Source organism: Puntigrus tetrazona, chromosome 4 (assembly GCF_018831695.1).
Source record: "Puntigrus tetrazona isolate hp1 chromosome 4, ASM1883169v1, whole genome shotgun sequence".
Taxonomy (NCBI): domain Eukaryota; kingdom Metazoa; phylum Chordata; class Actinopteri; order Cypriniformes; family Cyprinidae; genus Puntigrus; species Puntigrus tetrazona.
In genome coordinates, this window is record NC_056702.1 from 11,353,818 (window position 1) to 11,378,118 (window position 24,301).

The 24,301-nt window shown below is 38.3% G+C and overlaps 1 protein-coding gene across 2 annotated transcripts in view; it reads right to left on the minus strand.

Moving 5' to 3' along the window:
- Window positions 1-22,445, minus strand: part of lin7a (lin-7 homolog A (C. elegans)) — a 37,922-nt gene extending 15,477 nt beyond the window's left edge. Inside the window, exons 1-2 of one of the 2 annotated variants that reach the window (XM_043237566.1) lie at window positions 22,293-22,445; window positions 6,248-6,366 (exon numbers count right to left, since the gene is read on the minus strand). In XM_043237566.1, coding sequence (XP_043093501.1) covers window positions 6,248-6,366; window positions 22,293-22,332 — 159 coding nt within the window. In that variant the 5' untranslated portion in view covers window positions 22,333-22,445. The remainder of the gene's footprint in view (window positions 1-6,247; window positions 6,367-22,292) is intronic. The other variant, XM_043237567.1, reaches the window with a different exon arrangement.
- Window positions 22,446-24,301: the final 1,856 nt, after the last annotated feature.

Consider the following 24,301-nt stretch of genomic DNA (forward strand, 5'->3'; position numbering starts at 1 on the left):
GTAAACATTAACTTTCTTTATCGTGGAACAACTGAGTAGCATTTTATATGATAATCTAATAATGGTTTTAAATCATAATCATACATAGTTACATCCTTTTTTAACTTCTTATGCTTAGGTTAGTGCCAATGAAGAAACTTGTGTGAAGGATCGATGCAATCGGACTGAAAAAATGAGAAGATTTCTGACCTAGGTAAACCTTTGAGAAGCCGCACTTGTGTGCATGTGTGCGTCCCAGTGGATATAGGATTGCGTGTCTTGCAATTGCATCTTGGAAATGCATGAATATCAATAAAGGTCAGGCTATTTCAGTGTGTAATTTATACGCGCTCGACAAAAACAGCTAGTGGTTGAAGTGCAAATCAGATTTATTTTAGTTTTGAACTAACTAATAAGCAAGTAAATTGAAGCTATAAAACAAAGCAGGCTCTTAAAACCATACTTTCCGTTTGCGATGCTGATTATCCAGCTGACTGTTGCTTATCAACATCTATTTACGATTCGAGATTAAGAAAAGCTTGGGAGCTATTTTTCGCTGCGCTTTATTTAAAGCATTTTAATTTAAGGTTGGTATTTCGATTTATAATAAGGCAGGCAGCATGGGTAATAGTGTTTTAGTTAACCTCTCTTTTATGTATATATGTATTTCATTTGAGCCTTTTTCTAATCTTGTTTTCTATCTACTCTTTTATTTAATTATTTTTATTTTTAATTATTTCATGCTCTCTTATTCAAAATATTTTCAATGTATCACAAAATAAAAAAAAAATCTTAAATTTGATTAAAAATACAGTAAAAGCGGTAACATTATGAAACATATATGTGATACATTGAAAATATTTTGAATAGAGCATGAAATAATTAAAAATGAAAATAAATAAAAGATTAAACTAAAATTAATACTTTGTTTTAGATATTATAAAAAATATTTTATATTAAAAATGTGCTCTTTATAGAATTTTCATCATCCCAGTATAAAAAAAATAAAATTTTAAGGATTCAAATTCAAATTCATTTATGATATATTACATTAAGTACCTCATGGTAGTATATGTTATTATTAAGTATTCATATTACTGAAAATGCAATTTTGATCATCAAGAGAACTTGTGGAACAAAAAAGTGTCTGAATTGATGGTAACACTTTAGAGCAGGGAACACTTATTCAATATTAACTTATAAATAACTATAATATAACAATAAATAACTCATTTGCTGCTTATTATAAGGTAGTTGTTAAGTTAAGGTATTAGGGATGTACAACAAGTCATGTCTCATATGCGCTTAATTATCGCTAGATCTATTGCTAGAGTGTTACTGACTCGTCACGAAAGAATAATGTGTTCTTTGTCGTTCTTCCAGCTTTTCTGTGTCTAGCTACAATGAAGTCTCAGCTCAGCTCAGTCTTATTGTCTCCTATGTCTCGAGGGATCACTCTGTTTCCTCTCAGCTCACTGGTGTTCGCTTGGCTTTTATTAACCTAGATCTGTTTTACCTCCAGTGAGATCAACACACACACACACACACACACACACACACACACACAGAGGTGTATCACTCTGACTCCTCACTACTCTGACCGATGGAAAAAACCCATCACGCAGTGAGGTACTTGTGTGTAACCATGGCGCCTTGTCTATAAAGAGAAATACGATTTCGGTTTGAAACCATGTTCTCCCTCCTCTGTGTTAAATCTCTCCATCTTCTTTCACTGCCCAGAGTCAGTCAAGCAGTTCGGCGAAGCCTTATTCACAGCAGAGCTTCTCATTTGCAGATCCATCCCACCAAGCACAAAGAGGCTATTCCACATAAACACACACACAATTAATAAGGACAGAGGCTGACATCTCTGACCCCGTAGCAGCGGCGTAGGCATTGATTGACTGAGCTCTCGGTTGATAATGGCTCCGTTGTTGTATTCCTCGGAGAGCTGCATGTGAAATCATACACATGTTTGCGGTTGCGATGGTCTCTCTGACAGACCGGGCTGTGGGAAATCATTCGCACAACATAAAAACATCTGCATTCTCCTTGCTGGAAGAGGTCATTGTAGGTCAGCCCAGTTGTTTTTCTGACATTCAACAGATACCAGTATCTACTTTTCTCACAGCGGTCGATTAGGACTGGGTGAAAATATAGGACGGTCGTGGTCTTGAATAGGTCAAAAATCATTTGGTTACATCAGGAAGTGGTTCATGATGAAAAAACGGCTGAAAATGTATAATTAAGCCTTATTGGCAACTTTGATTACCACAGATAATAGTGTAGTATTTATAAATTTGCCCAAAAAATTCATTAATTTAGTACATTTTATAGTCCGTCAGTGTTCACCTTTTAAATTTTGTATATTTTATAATTTATTTTAAAAATTTAATTTGTATATTGTATGTGTTTTAAAACACACTTCAACTATTTATTTTACGTACACCTGTAATATTTATACAAATAAAAACACCTGCATTTATAGTTCTGTGAAGAACATTTTTTGAATGTTTATTGTGAAAAGTAAATACGCACGTAATTATATAGTGTCGATTTATACTGGTCTAATCGAAAATCACGGTTTCTGGTTTAAACTTTTCTAAAAGCATATAACCTAAAGATGAAAACTATTTTGTTAAGATATTAGCTTTTTGATGTGCAGAACACATACTGGCTAGCTTGCAAAAATGATTATGAGTTTTATGAAAAAAAATGCATATGTCAGAATAAACAATTAGGATCTTTTGACGTTGTAAATGAGAATTGAATTCAGGCCATATGTATCTAACATTAAGGGTCAGATTTACTAAACAGGGCAAATTAGCATGAGAGAGCAATCTCATAAAAGCACCAACGAGAGTATAATGTTCTGCGGCTGAAATGGAGCCGGCTCATTTCCATAATGACCAACACAATCTACCAAGAGCACAGCAAATGATAATCATGCGTATGTAATCAACAACACAAGCACTAAATGATTAAGACATTTTTGGGGCGTTAAATAATGCTGCGAAACCAGTAAATTGATTACCGCAGACCTCAGGAAATAACATTGCATGATTTATTTAAATTCTCCCTCCTCCCATAAATCCTGCACGTGAAAGGGAAGCCCACAAATGCATATACAATGAAGTCAGCAACAATAACAACTGTGTCCATCACTCATTATTCACCGCGTTCCTTCAGTAGATACCGACAGCAGTTTTTTAATGCTCTGGTGAATCTGGCCCTAGCCAAGTGCAGTGTATTTCCTGTGCTAATCATAGAGCTAAAGTTGTACTGAATCCGAAGGCTTTGAGGACTCGTGAAAGAGGATGCACAAGTGATTTCGAGAAGGTATGTTTTGGCCACCGTGTCTTCAGTAGTCCTTGCTTTGCCGATGATTTCACATGGCTAAGTGAGCCCGATGACTCATCAGAATAGACTGGAGCGAGACCTCTTGTCATTAGGTACCATAGTTACCGATAGTCTTGATCATGACGCGCTCTGTTTGTGGCTTCTGTGGGAGTTATTTAGATTGAGGACGTTCTCACGGCGTATTTTGTCACACTGACATTGTCCCCGCCGCGCAGAGCCTTGCTGTTGGCGCTGTAAATTGAGTCGACGTTGTGACACGCGAGTGTCCTTTCACACCCTCATTATGGGAATGTAAGAGACAGATTGCGCCATATGATACCTCGCGCAATTGCCAGGCCTTGAAATGAGCTCATAGGGCATCCATGCGCGGCTCGCTGAAACTCGGGCCTGATGGATGCTGGGAGGGTGAATTGATGCCCTACCCAATTTTTTTATTTTTTTTTTACCAGACTAAACGTTCTCTTTGATTGATGAGAAACTTCGCTACAAAATGAAACTGTACTTAACGATTCATCTGTTGTGTCATCTGCTGGGTAGCAACCTATAAGCTGAATCTCATATCCAGTCTGAGGCATGTCTCTACAGATGTTCCACGTCCGGTTTTGGCACGTTTCCTCATGCATAGATATAGCCACATTAATCTCAGCCACAGACTGCACATAAGCAAACCATTTATGGACCATCTGATGCGTTTTACACACGAAAAGGGGTTTTCAAAACCACAGGCTCCAATTTCTATGGCCCATGGCTTCAAAGAAGGTTTAAATAAATGAATGAATAGTGAATGAATAAAAATACAAAAATATGTCTATTAGAAAGCAATCTAGAACTCGGAACTATAATCTATAATTAAATGATACCATTCCACGACGATAACAAAGCATAAAGAAATGCAACCCGAAATGTCACATGAAAACAAATAATGAATCCAACTGATTAAAAACGTAATAAAAAAGTTATATTTTATATTTTTGTCTTTTTTGGGAATATAAATACAAAACTAAAGGCTAATGTTAACAGGATAATAACTAAAACTATAAAGTTTTAATAATAGTTTTTAGTAGAGGAGTCCACACCACACCTATATATTTGTTTTCAGCTGACGAACGATAAAAACACTGACATTCAGTCAGTATCCCCCAACTTTAAAGAGCTTTAGCATTTAAAAGCAGTAGAAGCACACTAATAATAAACGCTAATATAGTTATCATTCTTTATAGCTACCCCTTTTTGTGTGAACACGCTTGCACTGGGCTTTTTCACTCGTGTTGAAATGCAAAATCAAGTATTATTTTCTATATTTGTTTTCCGAGTATCTTTTTCATTGTTTTTTTTTGTCTCGATATTTAGCTGGTCACAAACCTCCCATACCGTTTCAAAATAAACAAGCTGATGATTATACGTGCTCAGTTCACTGGTGACAGGAAGCACAGCTGTGGCGTCATACCGAAAGGCAGCATATAATCATCCTTGTAATAATTAATTAAATAAACTAATGAATTAACATAATGGGTTTCTTTTCTCGCCCTGTGTTGCACAGCTCGCACATGCACACACTTCTCCCAGGATAAAACCGGCTCAAGCTCAAGCCATAGTACTAAAAATGTGTCTGCCTGTGAGATAAAGTAGTTGTTTTGTAGTTGTTTACTAGCGCTGTTCCGGTGTTTGAGCATGGAAATGGACGAAGAAGACATCTTAAAGTGGTGAGGATGTTGCCCCGGTGCTACACTTAAAAACCGCGGTGGCCCAGGTCAACCTCATTCTCCGAGCAAATGCATTTCTGCAAGTTTACAGCAGGAGCAGAGTAAAGTAGGCAGCAGTCGCCACTATCTCTGCCTGACAGACGCGCTCCTGTCATCACACCCTCAACACACGTCTGTCACGAGCGTCACATTCAGAGGACGCTGAGATTCCAGCCCATAATTGATGATCCTCGGCCTATATCTACCACAGATGCTCAGATGCTTCATCTGCAATAAAATGCAAAAGTGTCTGCCAGCTTTTTTTTTTTTTTTTTTTTTTATATGTCCTTGATTCTGGAAGGACACCCCCTTTCATTTTCTCCATAGGCAGTTTTAAAAATTCTAAGCAACGAAGCAAACTAATTAGATCCAAGAATCACAACGTTACAACAATCGATGTGAAGAAATATGAAAAGCAGGAAAAAGGAAAGGCTACACTTAAATACTTTCAAATTGAATGAACTACTTATCACATGAATCATTTATATTCATTATATAAATTATTATATAGTAAGTATATATTATGTAAACTCAACTTTTTGGATTTGATTAATCGTGATTAATTGCTTGACAGCACTAATAAAACAATATACGGTATTTAAGTTTTTGTAGATAATTGATACGCTATAATAAATATATAACGTGTTTTGTGTTATTTATATTTTTTAATTTGTATTATTGTTTATACTGTTATTTATTATTGTTTAAAGCCTTTACATATATATTTTCAATTCTCATTTTATTTTTTTTTATATATATTAGTTTTAATAATTGTGTGTTTATTTATTTTTAAAGTTTTATTACAGTTTTAGCATTTCAGATTAAATTGACATATGCATTTATTCATTCATTAAATCACATTTTAGTTTTCTTTTTCAATTTTATTCAGCTACTCACCTTATATATATATATATATATATATATATATATATATATATATATATATATATATATGTTAAAAAAAAAAAAAAAAAAAAATATATATATATATATATATATATATATATATATATATATATATATAATTTTTTTTTAACATATATATTTTAGTTAAGAGTAACAATTTTGATATATCTACACACACACAACTTATTAATTTGAAAGTTGATGTTCGGTTTCAGAAGATATCTTTTTTAGGTGAGAGCAACACACAATGTAGGTCTCACCTCTCTAATGGCCGTGCAGAACTCGCTCTGTAGAACCTTCTTCAGGGATTGCAGCTTGTGACCCGGGACGTCACCTGACTCCTGTAATTTTTCCAGCAGCTCAATCGCCCTGGCAACATCTGAGATGGAAAGAGAGAAAGAAAACACAGATGTGTTTGAGTAACAGAGGAGTAACCCTTTGATTCAGAGTGAGAGGGAGAGAGGCAGAGAGAGGGTAAAGTTTGCAGTAAAGGGCAGAGAGATGGTGGAGCTGCAGCGAATCGATTGCTGGGATAATGGAAATAGACTCGCTGGAGGCCAGAGGGGCCACTGAAAGCAATCAGTGCTCTCTTTACATGAAGCAAAAGACACATCACACTGCTGTAGCTCCTCTGTTCAGCAGACCTACAGGGCACACATACACTGGGGTCAGTCTGGCTTGTTTCAACAGTATGTGTCTGGGTCTGTATGATCCAGCCTGTCTAATCAAGAACTTCACACACACATACACACACATATATATACATATATGCTTAGAGAGAGCTGTTCATTAGCATTCTCACTCATCTCAATGGTTCAACTGGCACATTTATTGAGTATATGTATTTGCAAAGGGCTGCTTTTTGCTGCTTGCATGTAACAAAATTGGAGGGATGTGAAAATACAGACCCACGAGAGAGCTGCTACTAATTTTACGGTAACCGCTTTGGAAGACTTTCATTATATATAAACACTTTACACGTTCTTCAAATATCTTCATTTGTGTTCTGCAAAACAAAGGATCTCGTTCGACTTTAGACCAACAGGAGGGAGAGTTAATGACGACAGATTTTTGGGTGAACTATCTTTTTTTTAAGCCAAGTTTAGCTAAAAACCGCTTAAATAGGCTTGGATAAAACACGGCAACAAAAATATTGAGGAAACGAAGGGATATTTAATATAAGATGGAACGGGGGAAAAGGCATAGCTTAAAGAATGTTATTTTCACTATTTCTATACTGTATCACTGCAAATATATATATATATATATATATATATATATATATATATATATATATATATATATAATATAGAATATTGATTGAGCAGTATATTTTGCAGGAAAACAAATCCCAAAATCATATAAATATATAATGTGGCTAGGGGAGCGTTTCTCCTCACACTCGACCTCCGGTATTGATGCAAATCCTTCAGCAGAAGTAATAGGTTCTGCATGATATTTAGGTTGCTACTTGTCCAAAACAACCCCTTTAGCAAGGTTTGTACTTAAACTACCCCATGATTTACTGACCTTCAAGTTTTTCTTTCAGACAAGTACAGTCGAAGTTATATTAAAAAATGTCCCGATTCTTTCCTGCTTTATAACGGCAGTGAATGTCTGTTGATAATCAATAGTCCGGGAGTCCGATAAAGTGCATTCACCCATCATAAAAAGTGCTCCACACAGCTCCGGGGGGTTAATAAAGCCCTTTGTAGCGAACCAAGGTCGTTTTGTTAGAAAAATATTCATATTTGAAACTTTATAAACTGTAATCTCTAATTTTGCGAACTGTTTCAGCAGATGATGTAGGACATGGGATGAACATGGAAACACAAAGAGCAAAATAAAACACCGGTCACAAATTAGAAAGAAAAATATATATTTCAATAAAAGCCAAGAGGAGACTGACTTTTCTTTCAGCTCTTGCAAGACTAGCATATTCTCATCAACTATCTTGTTCTGGAACACGACTATCTCTTTAGCTAGTGGAAGAGATTACAGTTTATAAAGTTTTAAATATGGATTTTTATATATAGTAGCAGTAGCAGTTATTGCTGCCTTCATAGTAAAACTTTCTTTAAATTCACCCTCCTTTAAAACAAAAGTGCTACAACCATCAAAGCATCACCTTTATAAAAAATCCACCACCTTTGACAATGAATTTTTGTCAACGTGTGAATGCCTGCTGTAAACCTTTCTCCTGTTATTAAGCATAGGCCTATATATCTTAAGGTCTAGTATGTTGTTAAAGATGGGAGTGTTACCGATGGTCGAGCTTCTGGTCACATTTAGTGCTCTGTAGGACTCGGCGTGATTTGTTTTTTGTCTCTAGGCGGGCATGCGGCTAATTGTGCTCGTTCATCTTTGGACCTTGAAAAATTATCCCCGTTTTACATAACGCGCAACTCCGGGAGTGAAAAATTAGACAAATCCTACCAACCTTTCTAACAAATTGACAAAAACAAGAGTCTCTCTGTCCCGTAGTAGCCTTCATTAGATAATAACTTTGTTTGAACACAGACAGCAAAGCAAAGTGGGCCAGACCCTGGCAGGAACTAATAAAACCGAACCCAGCGAGACCAGAAGAGCAGACACAAAAGCTATTACAGCCTGTGGGCTCATGGGACAACAACAGATGCAACAATCTGAGCAAAACCTCTCGCAGTTTGAGGGCCTTTCTGTCAGTCACGTCGAGAGGAGACTTGCAACCTTTTTGCTCAAACCTCAAATGGGCGGTTTGGTGTAGTTTCCGTTAATATGTCACGTTGCACTGAATTTGAAAGCTTTGCTGATAAAACGATGGATCCAAATTAAAGCTCTTCTGTTATTAAAGCAGCTTAGATTCTATCAAAACCTGTGAGCTAGATCCATAACTGAGCAGTGTCCTGGCATGTCCCACTTGGCTCTGGCACAGAGCTGTCAGAAGAATGTCAGCATGACATAAATCACTCTGTTGCCACCGCACTTCAGTAAAAATTGATGACTGATGCTTTTTGGTGAAAAATTAACACAGACGAGGGCATAAACTGGGCCCTCTGCATGCATTAGATTAGTGGTATTGTAAACTCAAACTACTGAAAAGCTTTTGTATTGAGTGAAATTAAGCCAAAGTCAAATAAAATGTAACATACATAATTATCTCGAAGCATATACTGAAACTGAAATAAAACCAATTTAAAGCTAGATATGCATAAATGAATAAAAGCTAGAAAAAAATGCTTTAATTCTTCATGAATGATACTAAAATTACACAGAATTTTTTATAAATATGTGGAATAACCTATTTTTTTCTGCTCATTAAGACTGGTCATAACTTAACTGGTCTACTGAGATTGAAAGTAAGACAAATTATTCCTTACTGTAATAGCTGTGTACTGTAATGCTTGCTATGCATCTGGTCTAGTTGATTCCTAACTTGTGGGACCGCAAACATTGAAGCAGTGTATGAAAATGCATTGCCGATATCTTGTTCTGTGGAAAAAATAACTGTAATGGCATCCTTTTGGATTGAGACAAGAGTGACTAATAATTAGTGCTGTTATATGATTAATCATCATTAATCGCATCCAAAATAACCGTTTTCGTTCACACAATATATGTGTGTTTAATGTGGATATTTTGCATATATAAAGAAACACACATACAATTCATATTTTGTATATAAACATGTATTTGCATGTTTATATTCATATAAATTATATATTTTAAAATATAACACATTGGTCTTAAATATATACATGAATGTGCGTGTTTTAATACATTTCTAATAATGTGTTTTATTTATGAGGCTTTTAAAGGCACTCAGTGACGCTTTGCAAAAGATAAAAATGACGAATGCACTACAATTAAACCAAAAACAGTTTGAGTTTTGGAGAAGGAGTCTTTGTATGGAGGAAGAAAAGGTCTTTGAAAGACATCCATTGTGAGACAGGGAGCCAGCGAAGCTTTTGAAGGACAGTGGTGATGTGGTCATGCAGCCGGGTTCGGGATGTACTAGAGTGTATATATTAAGGACTCTGGATGATGCGTCATAAAAAATGCAGCTGTAATAGACAATTCTGGATGTAATAAAGGCATGAATCAATCCAGAAAAATAAATCTTTTCAGAGCAGAAGATGGGAGTGAATTGTGAATGATCACAGATAACACATAACATAACGTCACAAAGCATTACCTGCAGTCAATTTGAAACGGTTACAGCACATTTCCCACTTGGTGCAGGTTTCACTCGAAAGTAAATGTCTAAGTTCAGTGGATCACACACACACGCGGCGGGTTTAATGTTAGAAGTGCCATTTTGTCACACCTTGGAAGTGAATTCCTCTTTTCCTTTTATTTCATGTTCTATGTCCAGCTCACCTCAAGTGCATTACAGGATGGACACTTACGCAAGGCAACTGAAGGCATATCATATACAGCTCTTTGTAACAGACGTCCTGTCAGGAGTGTGCGTGTAATGATGCTTTAAGAAGTCGCTCTAGGTTTTGGGACGGAGCCACAGGATCAATAGTAGACTTCATAATACTGACATTGTAATTAGAGCATGTGCTCAGAATAAAGGTCTGCACTATTTCACCCAAATCTGCCGACTTTGATCTCTGGCCTTGCAACCGATCCAATCACCAACATAGGCTCACTGGAACAATATTCAAAACTTATATACTATTCATTGCAGCTGAAATAAACACGAGAGTCATTAATTTACATTTGAGCACAGATTAACAATTCATTTGTGTGGTTTCTTGCACAGTACCGTGACGTCAAAACCACTTTTACCATAGCGCGTGATTTATAATATACATTTATTTTTCATTTTTCATTTGCTTTAATTAACACTATCGGTTCGGTTTTTATGGTGGCATGTTATTTTCAAACGTTATAGCGCATTAACTTTTAGCATCGCTCACTGCACATTTCATTTCCGAACTGCTGTTAGACTTAACAGCCAATCGAATAAAATGTCGCCAGATTCACATTCCGATAAAACCAAACATACACGGCACTGAACGTCTCACTTTTGTGAAATGTCCAAGAAGCAGCACAACGTTAGCCAGTCCGCTCTGTTTTCCCAACAACAGAGTGCATGACACCAGATTAGTGAAGGTGACCTCTGCAGTCATGTCCTGTGGCAGCTTTCACAGATCCACATATGTACAGGCAGCGCCACAGCATGTGACGAGCGTTACTTCATTTATCCTGTGCTGAAGCTCCATCATTACCGGCTGAGGATGGACTGGAGTCGTGTATGGGGTAATGAGCCGTCTTGAACATGCTGGTGTCCTTTCAGACAGCGCAGGAAACTGTGCGAACGCTCCTTTTCACATTTATGTCTCATTACCGGGGGGTCAGAGGAGGACCACGGATGATCTTCTTCTGCTTCTCACTTCCTGTCTCTCTCTGTGACTCATACTTGTCTTGAACCAGATGTTTCTGTCTCGGTGATGTCTCTTGCTCATTATTTTAGAAAGCCTTTGTATTTAAGCTGCTTCAAAGATGAACCTTGAGATGGCACAAATGTGTTGTGTCATACGCAGCACCTAAGTCCTTCCTTCCTGTTTATAGTGATTTTGTGATCTATGGGTGTCACTTTCTATTAAAATGCGGTAGGAGCAGTTGGGAGATATGCTGCGCACAGATGTGCTGATTATGATGTTCAGGGATATTTTGGTGAATAGCACATATAATTTAACATGTTACTGGTTCAATAAATACTGCCGTATGACGTATTGATCTAGAAATCGGCTCTCTAAGGGAGCATTTTCCAAGTAAGAATGAAACCGTAACATTATCATAATGATTAGAAATGTCCAAAATCATGTTTATTTATTTAGAAGAATCCCTGCCGTTTTTTTCTTTCAGTTTTTCTCTGTAAACACGCACAAGACTTCATAAACACAAGAACGCATTGTGTACGAATAACCTATTAATTTAATTGGGAAGAAAAAGTCCTCATTAATTCACTGTAACTTGCTTTTTGTATATTCTTTAGCTGGATGAATTTAGACCTTAGTCAGGGTAGTGGCGTGCGTTAATGTTTGACAAGAATGAAAACAAGGCTGTGATGGATAGAAGTACAAGGTGTTCAATAGATTTTACTGTTGCTTAACAACATTCCAGCTGCTCAGACAAAAACTCTCAGTCGATATAAAACAGTCGTCCAAAGTATGCTGTGTTTTATAAAATTCAAAGGACCTTAAATACAGTGCATACCACGGTAACGTCTGTATGACCTCATGTATCAATATAAGTAATGAACGCAATGAGCGCAGATCTGAACGCACAAATCAACACATCACGTGGTTAGGTGTGATCCATCAAACATTCACCAATTTCATTGTACTGATAATTATACATATGATAAAAAGATTTGGATATTATACTGTTATATAAACAAATCATGTTTCAATATCCACACAAAACATCATGCTTTACATTACTTTAAATTACAAGTTTGACGTAGAAATGACTGTCTGAAAGGATTTTCTGTTGTACGTTCGTTTCGTAAATGAGGTCCTGTAACTCTATCCCTCTCAGCCTTGTGTTAAATTCAGTTTGGCGCCTCACCTGACTGACGTTTGAAAGTGTCAATGATTTTGACCAATTCAATCAAGAATCCAGTTGTGTCCAGGGATTTTGTAGGTCACATGATAATTACGTAGATCAGCAGGTGACTGTTAAGTATATAGTAGTAATGAATGTGCTTTGAATTCAAGGTTTTTTGGGGGTTTGAGATCAGCGCATGAATATAAATATTTGTTTGGGAACATATCTGTTGTGAAAAAGGTGATAAATCGGAGCATGCCTGAGAACTGTGTGTGGGAGCTGATTCGCTTTGTGCCACTGACGTCAACTGCAGCAACCACCCAGCAACACATTCAAATATCAGATTCACTCAGTGTTCATCACTAAATGAGTACTCGCGCTTGACCATTTGAGATGTTCTCTCTGTGATATGTGTTAAATATATCCGCGCCATTAGCAGGGATTTCGAAAAGTGGTGGAGACATAATCTGCTTTGACAAAAAAAGCATCGTAACTGTTCCCAAAGTTTCTTTTAATCGCATATTTAAGGCCACTGCAAGCAACTTGCATAAAATGTCCCTACTTTCTGACATGAATGCCTCTGTAAACCTAAAAGATGGTATAAGGAAGCACCCGCCCCTTTTTTAGCTAGTCAGAAAACACCTTTTAGAGAAATTGGTTTGCTGGGATGAAGGGCCTTAAGAGAGAGGGTGTGCGGTTGAAGGTGTTATCTAATTGTAGCGGAAGTTAGCAAATCACTTACAGCACCTTTAACTATATTGAGCTGAAACTCTATAACCTCAGGGAAGGAAATGATGTCTAATGTCTTATTAACTGTCTAAAGATCAATCACCATAATGCCATTTAGTGGGCAAAGTTATTTATACAAAATAAATGGACTGGTTAATGCATTTGTGGAGATTGTTAATGACTATATCTTCGAGGGAACACGAAACAACATTTCGAAGATAAATTCATCCATTAACAAAGTTATAAGACGAAAAAAGCCTCTAAAAGCATTTGAAGCCGCCGCATCATGCGCCGCTTTTACAGATAAGATTAATTCTCTATGGCGCCTCGAGTTTTTTTCCAGCTTTCAGAGAGCAGCCAAACTAGGCTTGTTTTATTAGTACAGGTCTCATCCCGATACAGCCTTTCCTCGCACATCTGAGTGACACATGGCATCATTTAGCAGGAAAAGGAAACATCGTAGCGCACATTGTTATTCCAAGAGCTAAATATGCGGGATTCAGATTTGCATGGTGGCAGCTCACGGCCCTGTGTCGATCTAACTTGGGATTTATGTCGCATCTACTAGCTGGCTCGCTAACAGGACATTTAAAGGGCCTGATGAACACACTCCAGGTTTGTGATTGGTACATTCAACTACATTACCATGGAGACCGGTAAGTGCAGCGGAGGGGGCTGCAAATGCGTTGGCAATGGAGTGGAAGAGTACACTATTATGTATCTCTTCTCGTAACGTGCGCTCTTCCAACAAGAAATAAGCCAGAGCGATTGCGTAATTTTGCGCCTTTAAATGTAAAACCCACATGGGGATGCCTGCCCACATGGCTGTGTGAGTAAGCACGGGGAGGGCAAAGATAGAGATGGAGAGCATTCAGCCTTCCAGTGTACAGAACGTGTATGTGACCCGGCTCTCCATTCAAACCAAGGTAGCCTTCAGCGTCGCAGCTAATGGTGCAGGGGCCAGCATGATCCCATTTTCTCCACAAACACACTGTGGATTCAGACAACACACTGAAAACACTGCTTAAATCAACCGTAGCATTTAGATCATGAAGAAAAAAACGTCTCTGACGTCAACAGTTTTTGTATTCTAAAGAAGCTGTATGTTTTTTCATCTTGGTTTCAAAAGGATTCTGATGGTATACGTGCATCTCATTAGGTGAATGGCTTCTGTTTCTTTCCTGCGCTTCTTCTCAAACATCTGTTTCGGGACTTTGCAAGTCAACAGAAAATGCTTTAAACGGAATTAATAATGTGACGTTACATTATTTTGATATTCGTCCAGTTTTTTGCAGGAATCATGCTTAGACTGTCTTTTGCCGCTGAACTAGGTTATTCTATCGTGGTAAGTTTAGATCAATTTCTGACAAAAGAATACAAACTCAGCAACAGTTTCAACAAAGCATTAAATAATTTGTGAGACAACTCCAAGCTTCTCACAGCGAACACACATTTTTTCCAGTTTTAGAGGGTGATTTAATGATTAATGTTTGATTTGTTGTGTCACAAACTTGACTCTTTTTTCCTAGACAGCTCCAGCTCATGGATAACAAATAGAGGCTCCTTCTGAGATTATTTTCCAGAGAAAAGACAAAGGTATAAGACTCATGTCTCTTCTCAACAATTCCTCAAACCGTGCTCAGATTTGCCAATACAGCAATCTGCAATCAAACACTGGAGATTTCATCACTCTTCCTGAGAATTAAATGAAACTTTTAGCCCTTCTGAAAAAAACATACAAGCTTGTTTGCTAGTCTTAGGCTGGCCACATACTAAGATAAGATTTTAAGACCCGAATGATGAGGGGGCGTGGCCTGATTCATGGCTTTTCACAAATAACGTTATATGGGTTGTCATTACTAATGCTATTATGGGTGTCATTACAATTATTGAACTGCTCCTATCACCAAACTTAAATCATAAAAATATCATGCATGTTTGCTATGTAGAGAGATATTTCCCCCAAAAGTGAAAATGTCATTTGTCATTAATTACTCACCCTGATGTCGTTCCAAATTTGTAAGACCTTCCTTCATCTTTGTTTTTTGTTTTTTCATCCTTCAACAAAACGCGCTCCAAAATCCATGAGTTCCCACAATTAACAAGTGTGTGGTCTCACAGTGTTTTTAAGGGCAATACGGTTCAAATCAGCTAAAAGTGTCTGTCTGCATTCCCCCGTGATTTGAAGAATTGAAAATCATCTAGTGTGTGCCAGGTCAGGTTGGTCTATTGGCTGGATATAGAGGGGTTTTAAGAACTTTTCAGCTGCTCATCTGGCCGTCCAGCTAAACAGCAGCCAGGTTGTGAGAATTGTTGAATTTTAAACCAGCTCGAACCAGTTAAGTCCAGAAAACCAGCTAGTTAATGTTGATTTGTTTAGTTTTGTTTATATAGGCATCGGCTGTTGGTTTGATTTTAAGATGTGGTTGTTGCATATTAAAATTAGGATACATGAGCGTGAGTTTACAGGTTGGGGTTTAAGCAGATTAAATGATTGGAGAAGTATTCCATATATCCAACTCTGATTTAAGAGGTCAAAACATTTAAAAAATAAAACAAACAATACATAATTCTCAATAAGATCTATAACTTAGGGTCAATTCTTATTTCATGTTGACTCAACTGAAAATTCTGTTAGGTCTCATGAGCTTTGAATGAGAAAGAAACCTTCACTCTGGGGACCCTCTTACACTCTCCACTATAATTCATTATGAGCATTTAAATTTTAAAGTGGCTGACAGCAGACCAGGTTTTGCATTGCAATTTATATTCAATATTCACAGCACAGTATTCTAGAATTAATTTACATGATTATTAATTACTTTATAGCTATATGAACCCATTAGCTTGATAAGGACGAACAAGTGAATATAAATTCATCTCGGTATATGTATACTGCATCAGACAAAACCCTGTAAAGTTAAAGACAAAACGGGAGTTTTCAAACCAAATCGACCTTTTAAATAAAAAAACTGGTCTGATAATACAATATTTTTAAAGGTAGAGGAAACCACAGTCTAATACCTGCAACAGACAAAGAAACCTCAACACTGCAAATCAAGTGCGGAGAGACGCAGTTTGTCTAGAGGAGTGACCACATCTCTGCAGAGACTCAGTGTTGTCTTTCAAGCGAGACTAAAACTCATATCTCTCAGCACTGTGGAGGTTTCCTTTTCTTTAATAACAAGGACATCAATCTCCGCGGCAAGATTGTGGCGAGCGTATACACAGCAAGCCCACAATTCAATATCGAGGACTGAGTCCATAGCAAATGATTTTTCTGCGTTGAACACACAGTCGAGGGTGTGACTGGGCATAGTATTTGAATGAGTATTTCCCTGCTGTCACATAATCTGCTCTGTCTATACAGCGCAATATCACTTGCACATGTAACCTAACTGCACGGAGCCGAGGGTCTCGTGGGTCAATATCACAACAACGATAAAGCTAATGTTCCATTCGACGCCAAGAGTTGGGAAAGTCTTTCTCCAGCAGTTTCCAAAACTGCAATGACGTCACGAGAACGCGAGATTCACGCTTAATGACATCAATGAGTCAACGTTCCCGTTTGACGGTAAATGCATATAAAGCCTGTTTAGCAAATTTGCATAGACAGCTGTGTAAAACAAGTTAAATGAACCTCTTTGCTAATCTCCATACACCTGCAAATGTTTGCATTGCGTAGCATCGTGTATAGGAGCTGTGTGCCAGGAGACGTCCTTGTTGACGGCTGAACACCTGCAGTGCGAATAGGAGCCAAAATGTCCCTCTTTACGTGTCATTTTATCATTTTAAATGGAACGCAGTGTAACATAGAAAAAAAAAAGAGCTGTACCAAACAAGAAAGTCTGATGTTTGCAGAAACAATCTAGGATTATAATGTATTTAGAATAGTTGGGTTTAAAGTTAGCATGAAATGGCAACTGGTGTAATCTGGCATATTTACAAATGAAATAATTTAATAAGTCTTTTCTTTTCTTTGATTGTGACTTACATCTGAGTGTAAAAGTAGAGCAAATTCCATCTTCCCAGGTAAAGAAAACACTTCCTTAATGTACTTTGTAATGTACTAAACGCTCTATTTCCATGCACTGATTTTGTACTTAATATATTAAAAATCATTCTTCAGTGCTTCTTAAGATAAAGATCTTCTAAGTGTACTTAACTGTGCTATTTTGGGACATAATGAATATGAAAAATGTGCTTTTAACTGATAACTGAAGAATAATTTTTAGCATATTAAGTACAGTATTAGTGTGTGAAAATATATGCTTTTTCAAATGATTTGGTGCAGTGATTATGGAATTGTAATGCGGTCAGGATCTGTTTGGAACTACTTTAGCCATGTGTTTCCTGAACAATAATCCACACTTTAGAATGTTCATCAACCAATCAGATTCCAGCATTTAACAGTCCTCAAAAAGAACAGGGCAAATTGATTTGTGCACAAAAAGACCATTAACATGTACCGAGTAAAAGTAAACAGGGTCCGTTTTAATTTCATGTTGACTGTAAGCTGTTTTACTAAAATTCAATTTCTCGTCCATGACATTACACTGTTTGGTTTCTAGAGCTACGAGCTTCAACACTGACATCATGGTCAGCCAAGACGCTTCTCCACTATGTTTCACACATTCCTAACGGATTTCTTGAGGATTGCATTGTCTTCGCCATTTTACACGCCAGAATGAATTGCCTGAGAGAGTGCTAGCCATCTGCCGCTCTCCAGATTCAGGCGGCCGTCCTTTACGGGTCAGGCAAGCCTGAGGAAAACGATGGCTCTCCGGACAGCGGGCCTGCCAAAACAGCAGGAGCTGCAGCGGTACCCTTCTCTGGCGTCCGGCTCATATCCCAGGACCTCGCTTTATCAAACCCTGTGAATTATCAGTAATTGGCCCGACTGTGACATTCCCCGACTGCAAAGGGCACATAAATCACCTCGCAGTATAATAGCTCAGACGGCAAGCTATGCAAGTCCTGCACAAATGACCTCACAGAGCGCTTGTCCCCTGATGTCTGACTGATACCACTGTCTGTCTTTCTAGACTCTCTCTTTTTCATACACACAATTACTGGTGACACAGACGGTCTTGTTCGGATAAAAATAGTCTTAGATATGATCCCTTGATCTCATTCTCAGGCCGGTCTGGGCTTTTATCTTCGAATGGACAGACTAAAGTGGACAGAAAATGTTCAGAAACGCTTTTGCCTAGAGCGAAGATTATATCACTGCTATTTTGCGCGATATAATTCATCGGTGCATTATACAAGTTATATAACCATCTTATAGTGGGCAATAGTCTCGTACCAGAGAATCGCTTTCATGACTGTCTTGATATTGTTTGGGGTCTATTTTCTCTGAAAATCTTCCAAAAGAAGTTTGTTCAAATTCGAGGATGTCAAAGAGGATCCCTTAATGTTTTATTTAGCAAAGGCACTCGGATGAATTTCGTCTTTCTGAAAAAGAGGACTTTAACAAAACAAAAATCAATACGACACGAGTCTTCCAAGATCTTGAAAACAAATGGATTCATTTTGTGCAAGGTTAATGCATCAGTGGTATGAAGCGAGGACGGAACGTGACCAAAACAAAAACAGGCCGGCGTTAGCCTAATAAGAAAATAACCTTCTGTGTTATCTAGTTCAAAAATAATGCTTTTGCGCAAAAGAGGAAAATCTATTAAATTGGACAATTGTTTGAGAGGAACATGTCAAGCAGCGCTAATCACAGAGAACCAGATGTTTGCATCCCACATAATTATATTGACATTTTCGATAGACAAGGAATTGGAGGCGCATTCAATCGCGTTTATATTTCTGATTTTACTGATTTGATTAGCTTGACTTATAAGGTACACCGGTATTGGCGTCACACGAGTGATTTAGTGACGTCCGCATATAAACACAGCAGCGATTCCCTCAAACTGTCTTTCAATATGTGTACGGAATGCAGGAAATGTTTATTTTCCCATGGTGTACCGTAATGTATGCGTTCTCTGAAGACCGCAAGGTCAGAATAAAGAGGCAAGCTGCATATAAAAATAGCGTATCATCTGTGTAGATACTTCTTTTGTTAAAGAACCGGCTTAAATTGCAACCATTTAAAAATTATGTTCTATAGAGTATAAATGTGCTACGCCTGCTGTTGTCAATGTCACTTGACAGTGTAACTTTATTTCCATTCATAAATCCTCTCTCGTAGCTTCATCGAATGCACACTCAAAAAGCACGGTGGAAGTAGTAGGTCATTCATTTTAGGGCGGATTAACACCAAATGTTGCATTATTGGCTTGAAAGATACTAGTGCTGTCAGATTATTAAACATGAGTAATCTCATTTGATTACACAATATATTTACGTGTACTGCGTGTATTTATTATATATATAAATGCACACACGTACAGTTTAGATTTTGAAAATATTTCATATACATTTATATTTTAGATTATGTATTTAATATATGTATATATGCGTGTATATATTTAAGAAACACATTTTACTTAAACATATACATGCATGTGTTTGTATTTTTATATATACGTAATGTACACATGCACATATTGTGTAAACAAAAACTTGTGCTTAATCATTTGACAGTTCGGGAATAGGCATATTTGGATGCAGCTATATATTTTGCAAGCTTTTGCTCTGTATGTACATTAGTTTCAGCAGTTGGCCCACAACTGGGCCGAACCATGTGCGAAGCTCATAATATGACCCTTCCATCCAGTGAAGCGAAGCTAGCTAGTAGACTCCAAAATCATATTCCCTGATTTCAGTCTCTCTTTCTGAGTAAGTCTAACACAGCTAAGTTTTCCAAACGCAAGCATTTCGTCCTTATCTAAGCTCTGGGTTAGAGTTTCTAGACTCCATGCTGCACACGCGTCGACAAAGTATCTTATTGATTTTAGTTTGCTAGGTTAGCATTCCTACGACACCTGCACATGTCCTAGATTAAACCCTGAATGCTGTCACAGCGAGCGGTGCTTATCTTTGAGCATCTGTTAGTTAAATACAATAGCAGGAAAACCTCATAACCTTCATTTAACCGGCCGCACCCGAAATGAAGGGACACGCAAGGTTATTTCGTCTATGATCAAATTATAGCTACAATTCCAGCTCCTCGCCATGCCTGTTTAACCTCAAGCATAGCAGGCTTATTGCGAGAGATGTTGAATAATGCGAGGCCTGTGGTGTTTTGAATTTCTGCTGTCATAAATCTGTCTGTTTAAATGTGCTATCATTAAGCATTACAATTACTTGGGGTTCCTGGCAATGCTTAAAATATGTCACCAAAATAAATCTGTTTCCACTTAAATTTAATAGCTTCTGGAGGTTCTGTTTAAATAAAATAAATGAATAGGAACTACCGGGGCCCCTTTGTAGTTTATCCAGAATGGTTTTCTAGTGTAAAACGCAGGTGGTTGTTTTCAAAAGTCGCGCTTCCAGGGCCGTCTGGAAAAACGATTGGGCAGCTCACCCCCGTAGACCCAGCAATGTGAAGATTTGTTTACTGAACCCTTCTTTAGCCCACATGAAATCTACAAGAAAACTACAATTCGTGAGAACGCATTTTAATGCAGTGGGTTCCTATTAGCTCTAAGTATATTGCATTGGAGAAAGCTACAAATCAAACCATATCGAGCGACATGACAAACTCCTTTTTATTAATGCTCTAAATGGATGAATGGGTTGTCAAAGTCACCATTGTATTACTTGTAGTTCAAACTGTATCTTTAATTATAACAAGCCTAGTTTTCAATCATGGGACAGAGACTAATTTTCATTTCAAGTTCATTTAAATGAATCATTTTCAGCGATTCTTCTGTGTCATTATTACATGTTTATGTAGGCAAACCAGATTCGGTTAATAGATAATATCATTACTGTGAGGTTAAATATCCGTTTACACGTACATTAAACTATTTCACTATTAAAAATTTGCCGTTTTTTTTTACAAAAAGCTGTTTATTAAACCACCTTGTGTTCGCTACGTGTTGATAAACCCGTCTTGCAACCAATCAATAAGCAGTATGTTTGATTTTTTTACATTTTGTCTTAAGTTCTGCTCTTACTATCAGTTCACTCGTTAATTCTCGGTTCAACGAGTCAGGGGGATATTTCGAGAAGCGCTGGAATCGAATCGTTCAGAACGAATCGCTGTGTGTGAGTCGGTTCAGTTGATTCATCGCAAAGATTCGACTCGAAACAACAATTCGTTCACCAATCGGACATCGCTACTAGTTTTGAAGCGATATACAGTTTCCACGTATCCACAGCGCGTCGCGCGCACATGCCAGAGGTGTCTCCTTTCTCTAAAAATATCTCTCCATCGCTTTGCTTGGGGGACGCTTTAAATGGTTTGAGTTTCCTTAGGCTACTATTTGACCCGCTGTATAACCGTTCGTGAACGAAACGCGATTTAAACGCGCATCGGCCCGCATTGTTGCGCTCCGGCCGCTCGGGTAATAAAGACACGACAAGGTTACAACCACAAGGCAAGCTTTTATCCACATGACATTTCTTCTGTCGGCTGTAATGTAGGAAGCATCGCGCGTACAGTAGATCGTCCGAGCGCTTCGTTGTGATCTAATCCGGTTTTATTTCATCGAAGTATACAAGCAACTCCGTCTCGAATCCAGTTTCGCACGCCGAGAAGTTCTGTAAAGTGAAATAAGAGCAAAAAGCGCACAGCGCCGCTTCGAGCATCGGCAAAGTGCATGTAGGAAACGAGTGCCTAAAGTGCTTTATTAAAATAAACCGCATACACAATGAACATCGCGCACACACACGCCAACGGACCCCGAAGCGCAGAGCTTGTTCTGTGCATCACCGTCACCATCACCACCATACACCTGACGGACACGAGCAGAACCGAGCGGGCAACATCACCAAAACATCAACAGCGCGCGAGCCAAGTCCGACAACGCAATGAAAAATACACGCGTAAAAAAATAAAATAAAAATCCGAACCGCGCTCGAGCTTCGCTTCAGCGGCGAGGACAGAATGAAGGCGCGTCTGGCGGTACTCACCTCGCTCCAGGGTGAGCGGTTGGACTGTCACTGTCGCCATGACTGTGCTGTGTTATTATCAGAGAGAGATAGAGAGAGAGGGAGAGGGAGAGGGAGACCGGAGCTGCGGCATCAGCGCGCGCTGTGGCGGCGGCGGCGGAGAGAGCGAGCGAGCGAGCGCGGATTGGAGCCTGTGCGGATGAGGGGAGTGGTTGGGAGGGGAACGGGATTATTTACCGCTCGCTGGTGTAGCGGACGATTTTGAATGGGATAAATCAGATGGGGATGCAGCGTGCTTGAGAAGCGTTGGTTTTTATCAGGGTTTTGGAACCGAAGTGGTTGTTTATTCGGACACGTCCAGCATTTATCTCACTGTAGTTTGGAAGTACAATTTGAGCAAAGCTGTGCTTTTTAGACAGGCATGCAGTGGGTGTGTAGCTGTCAGCTGATAAATTTAAGCACACTATTAGATTAAGCGGTTAATTTTGTTAAGTCTGTGGTGTGTGTGAAGGCCGCTAGCGAAACACGGTCAATTCAAAGTTTATGAATCATTTTCGGTCCCAAATACGTACCAGTTTTACTTGTATGAAGAATTTTTCTCATTAACAGTACATACATGAACTGTAATATCTGGCACCCACTAGTAAAAGGATATCAAAAACGGTGTATTCTGTCTGAATAAATGTTGGTTTAACTGTAATGCGGACGTTTACGGTGTATATTTTATTTTAGAATATGAACGAATAGCGAAGAACATTCTCGTGATCGTTAAACTTGGGATAAATCAGACTTTTCACATTTAAATGTAAAATTCGAACCTTTATTGAAGGCGGAAGAAGTTATTTAAAATGTTATGTTTATGGGAGAAGTAATGTTTCAATAAAGAATTTGTACGGTGGTCGCGTGTACTGTAAATTTTATACATTTAAAATTTAGATGTAAAATGCTTACTGAACCAGAAATAAATCCAGCGTTTAAAATCCACATACAATAAGACCTTAGTTGCAACGCTTGTCGAACGTGGTCATTGGTTAAATTGGAAATATAAGTTATATTTTTAATGGTTGTTGAACAATGCATAATAGCAATGCTTAGGCTCATCAAACGTGCGAAAAGTGCATTTCTAATGCTCGTCGAATGCTGTGCAGATCAACAAATCTTTACATTTAATTAAATTAATACGTCTGATTATGACGGAGCAGTTTAATTTCAGTTTCGTGCAGCTGTTTTACGTTCATGGCTTTTCGAGACGCGCGCGAGACTCACGGTGTCGTATTTGTTAGTTTGACCAAATATCAGACATTTGCACTGAAATACGAAATAAGAATCAAATGCTTTGAATGGAGCCGTATTAGATCTCCCCAGCAGCAGTAGTGATTAGAACCGTTCTGACGGGGGTTTACATTAATCTCCACGAATATGCCCTAGTCCCGAACCCCTGCGCAGGGCTAAACGCAAGCCGCTGAGGCCAATCCCGTGCGCGACCTGTGACCTTGGCAAAGCACTAGAAAGCGTGGCACCTACCACTAATTTGCTCCCTGCGGTATGAATGCGAGGCCTGTATTTCAGATTGTTTGGCGTCTGCTGTTCAACTGTGCAGTAAAAGCAATTACAAGCACCAGGCAAGACCTTGGCGGCTTTTCTCCAGTTTATTACATGCTTTCGTAATTATGAACATCGCACATTATTTAGGACGTTAACAGGCCACTTGAGAGAGGTTTAGACTTGAATAGATTGATCCGTTATTAGATAGCGCTTTGCATTGTTGAATGTTTCAGGTCAGCTGTACCTTTAAGAAAATCGAAACGCTTCATAGTTATAAGAAATAACAACGCTGATGGATTGCTCTGTCAGTCCTCCAGCTGCAGACAGATGTGCAGTGGTAGTAACTAATGGGATGGACGGAGGGCTTAAAGCCAGAGAGAAAGAGGCCACAGGGAGATTATGCTCTAACGGCCATATGGGACACAGCCTCTGGAAAACATTCTGCCAGAAAAAAGCCCAATGAACAGAATGCCATGGGAAGCTTT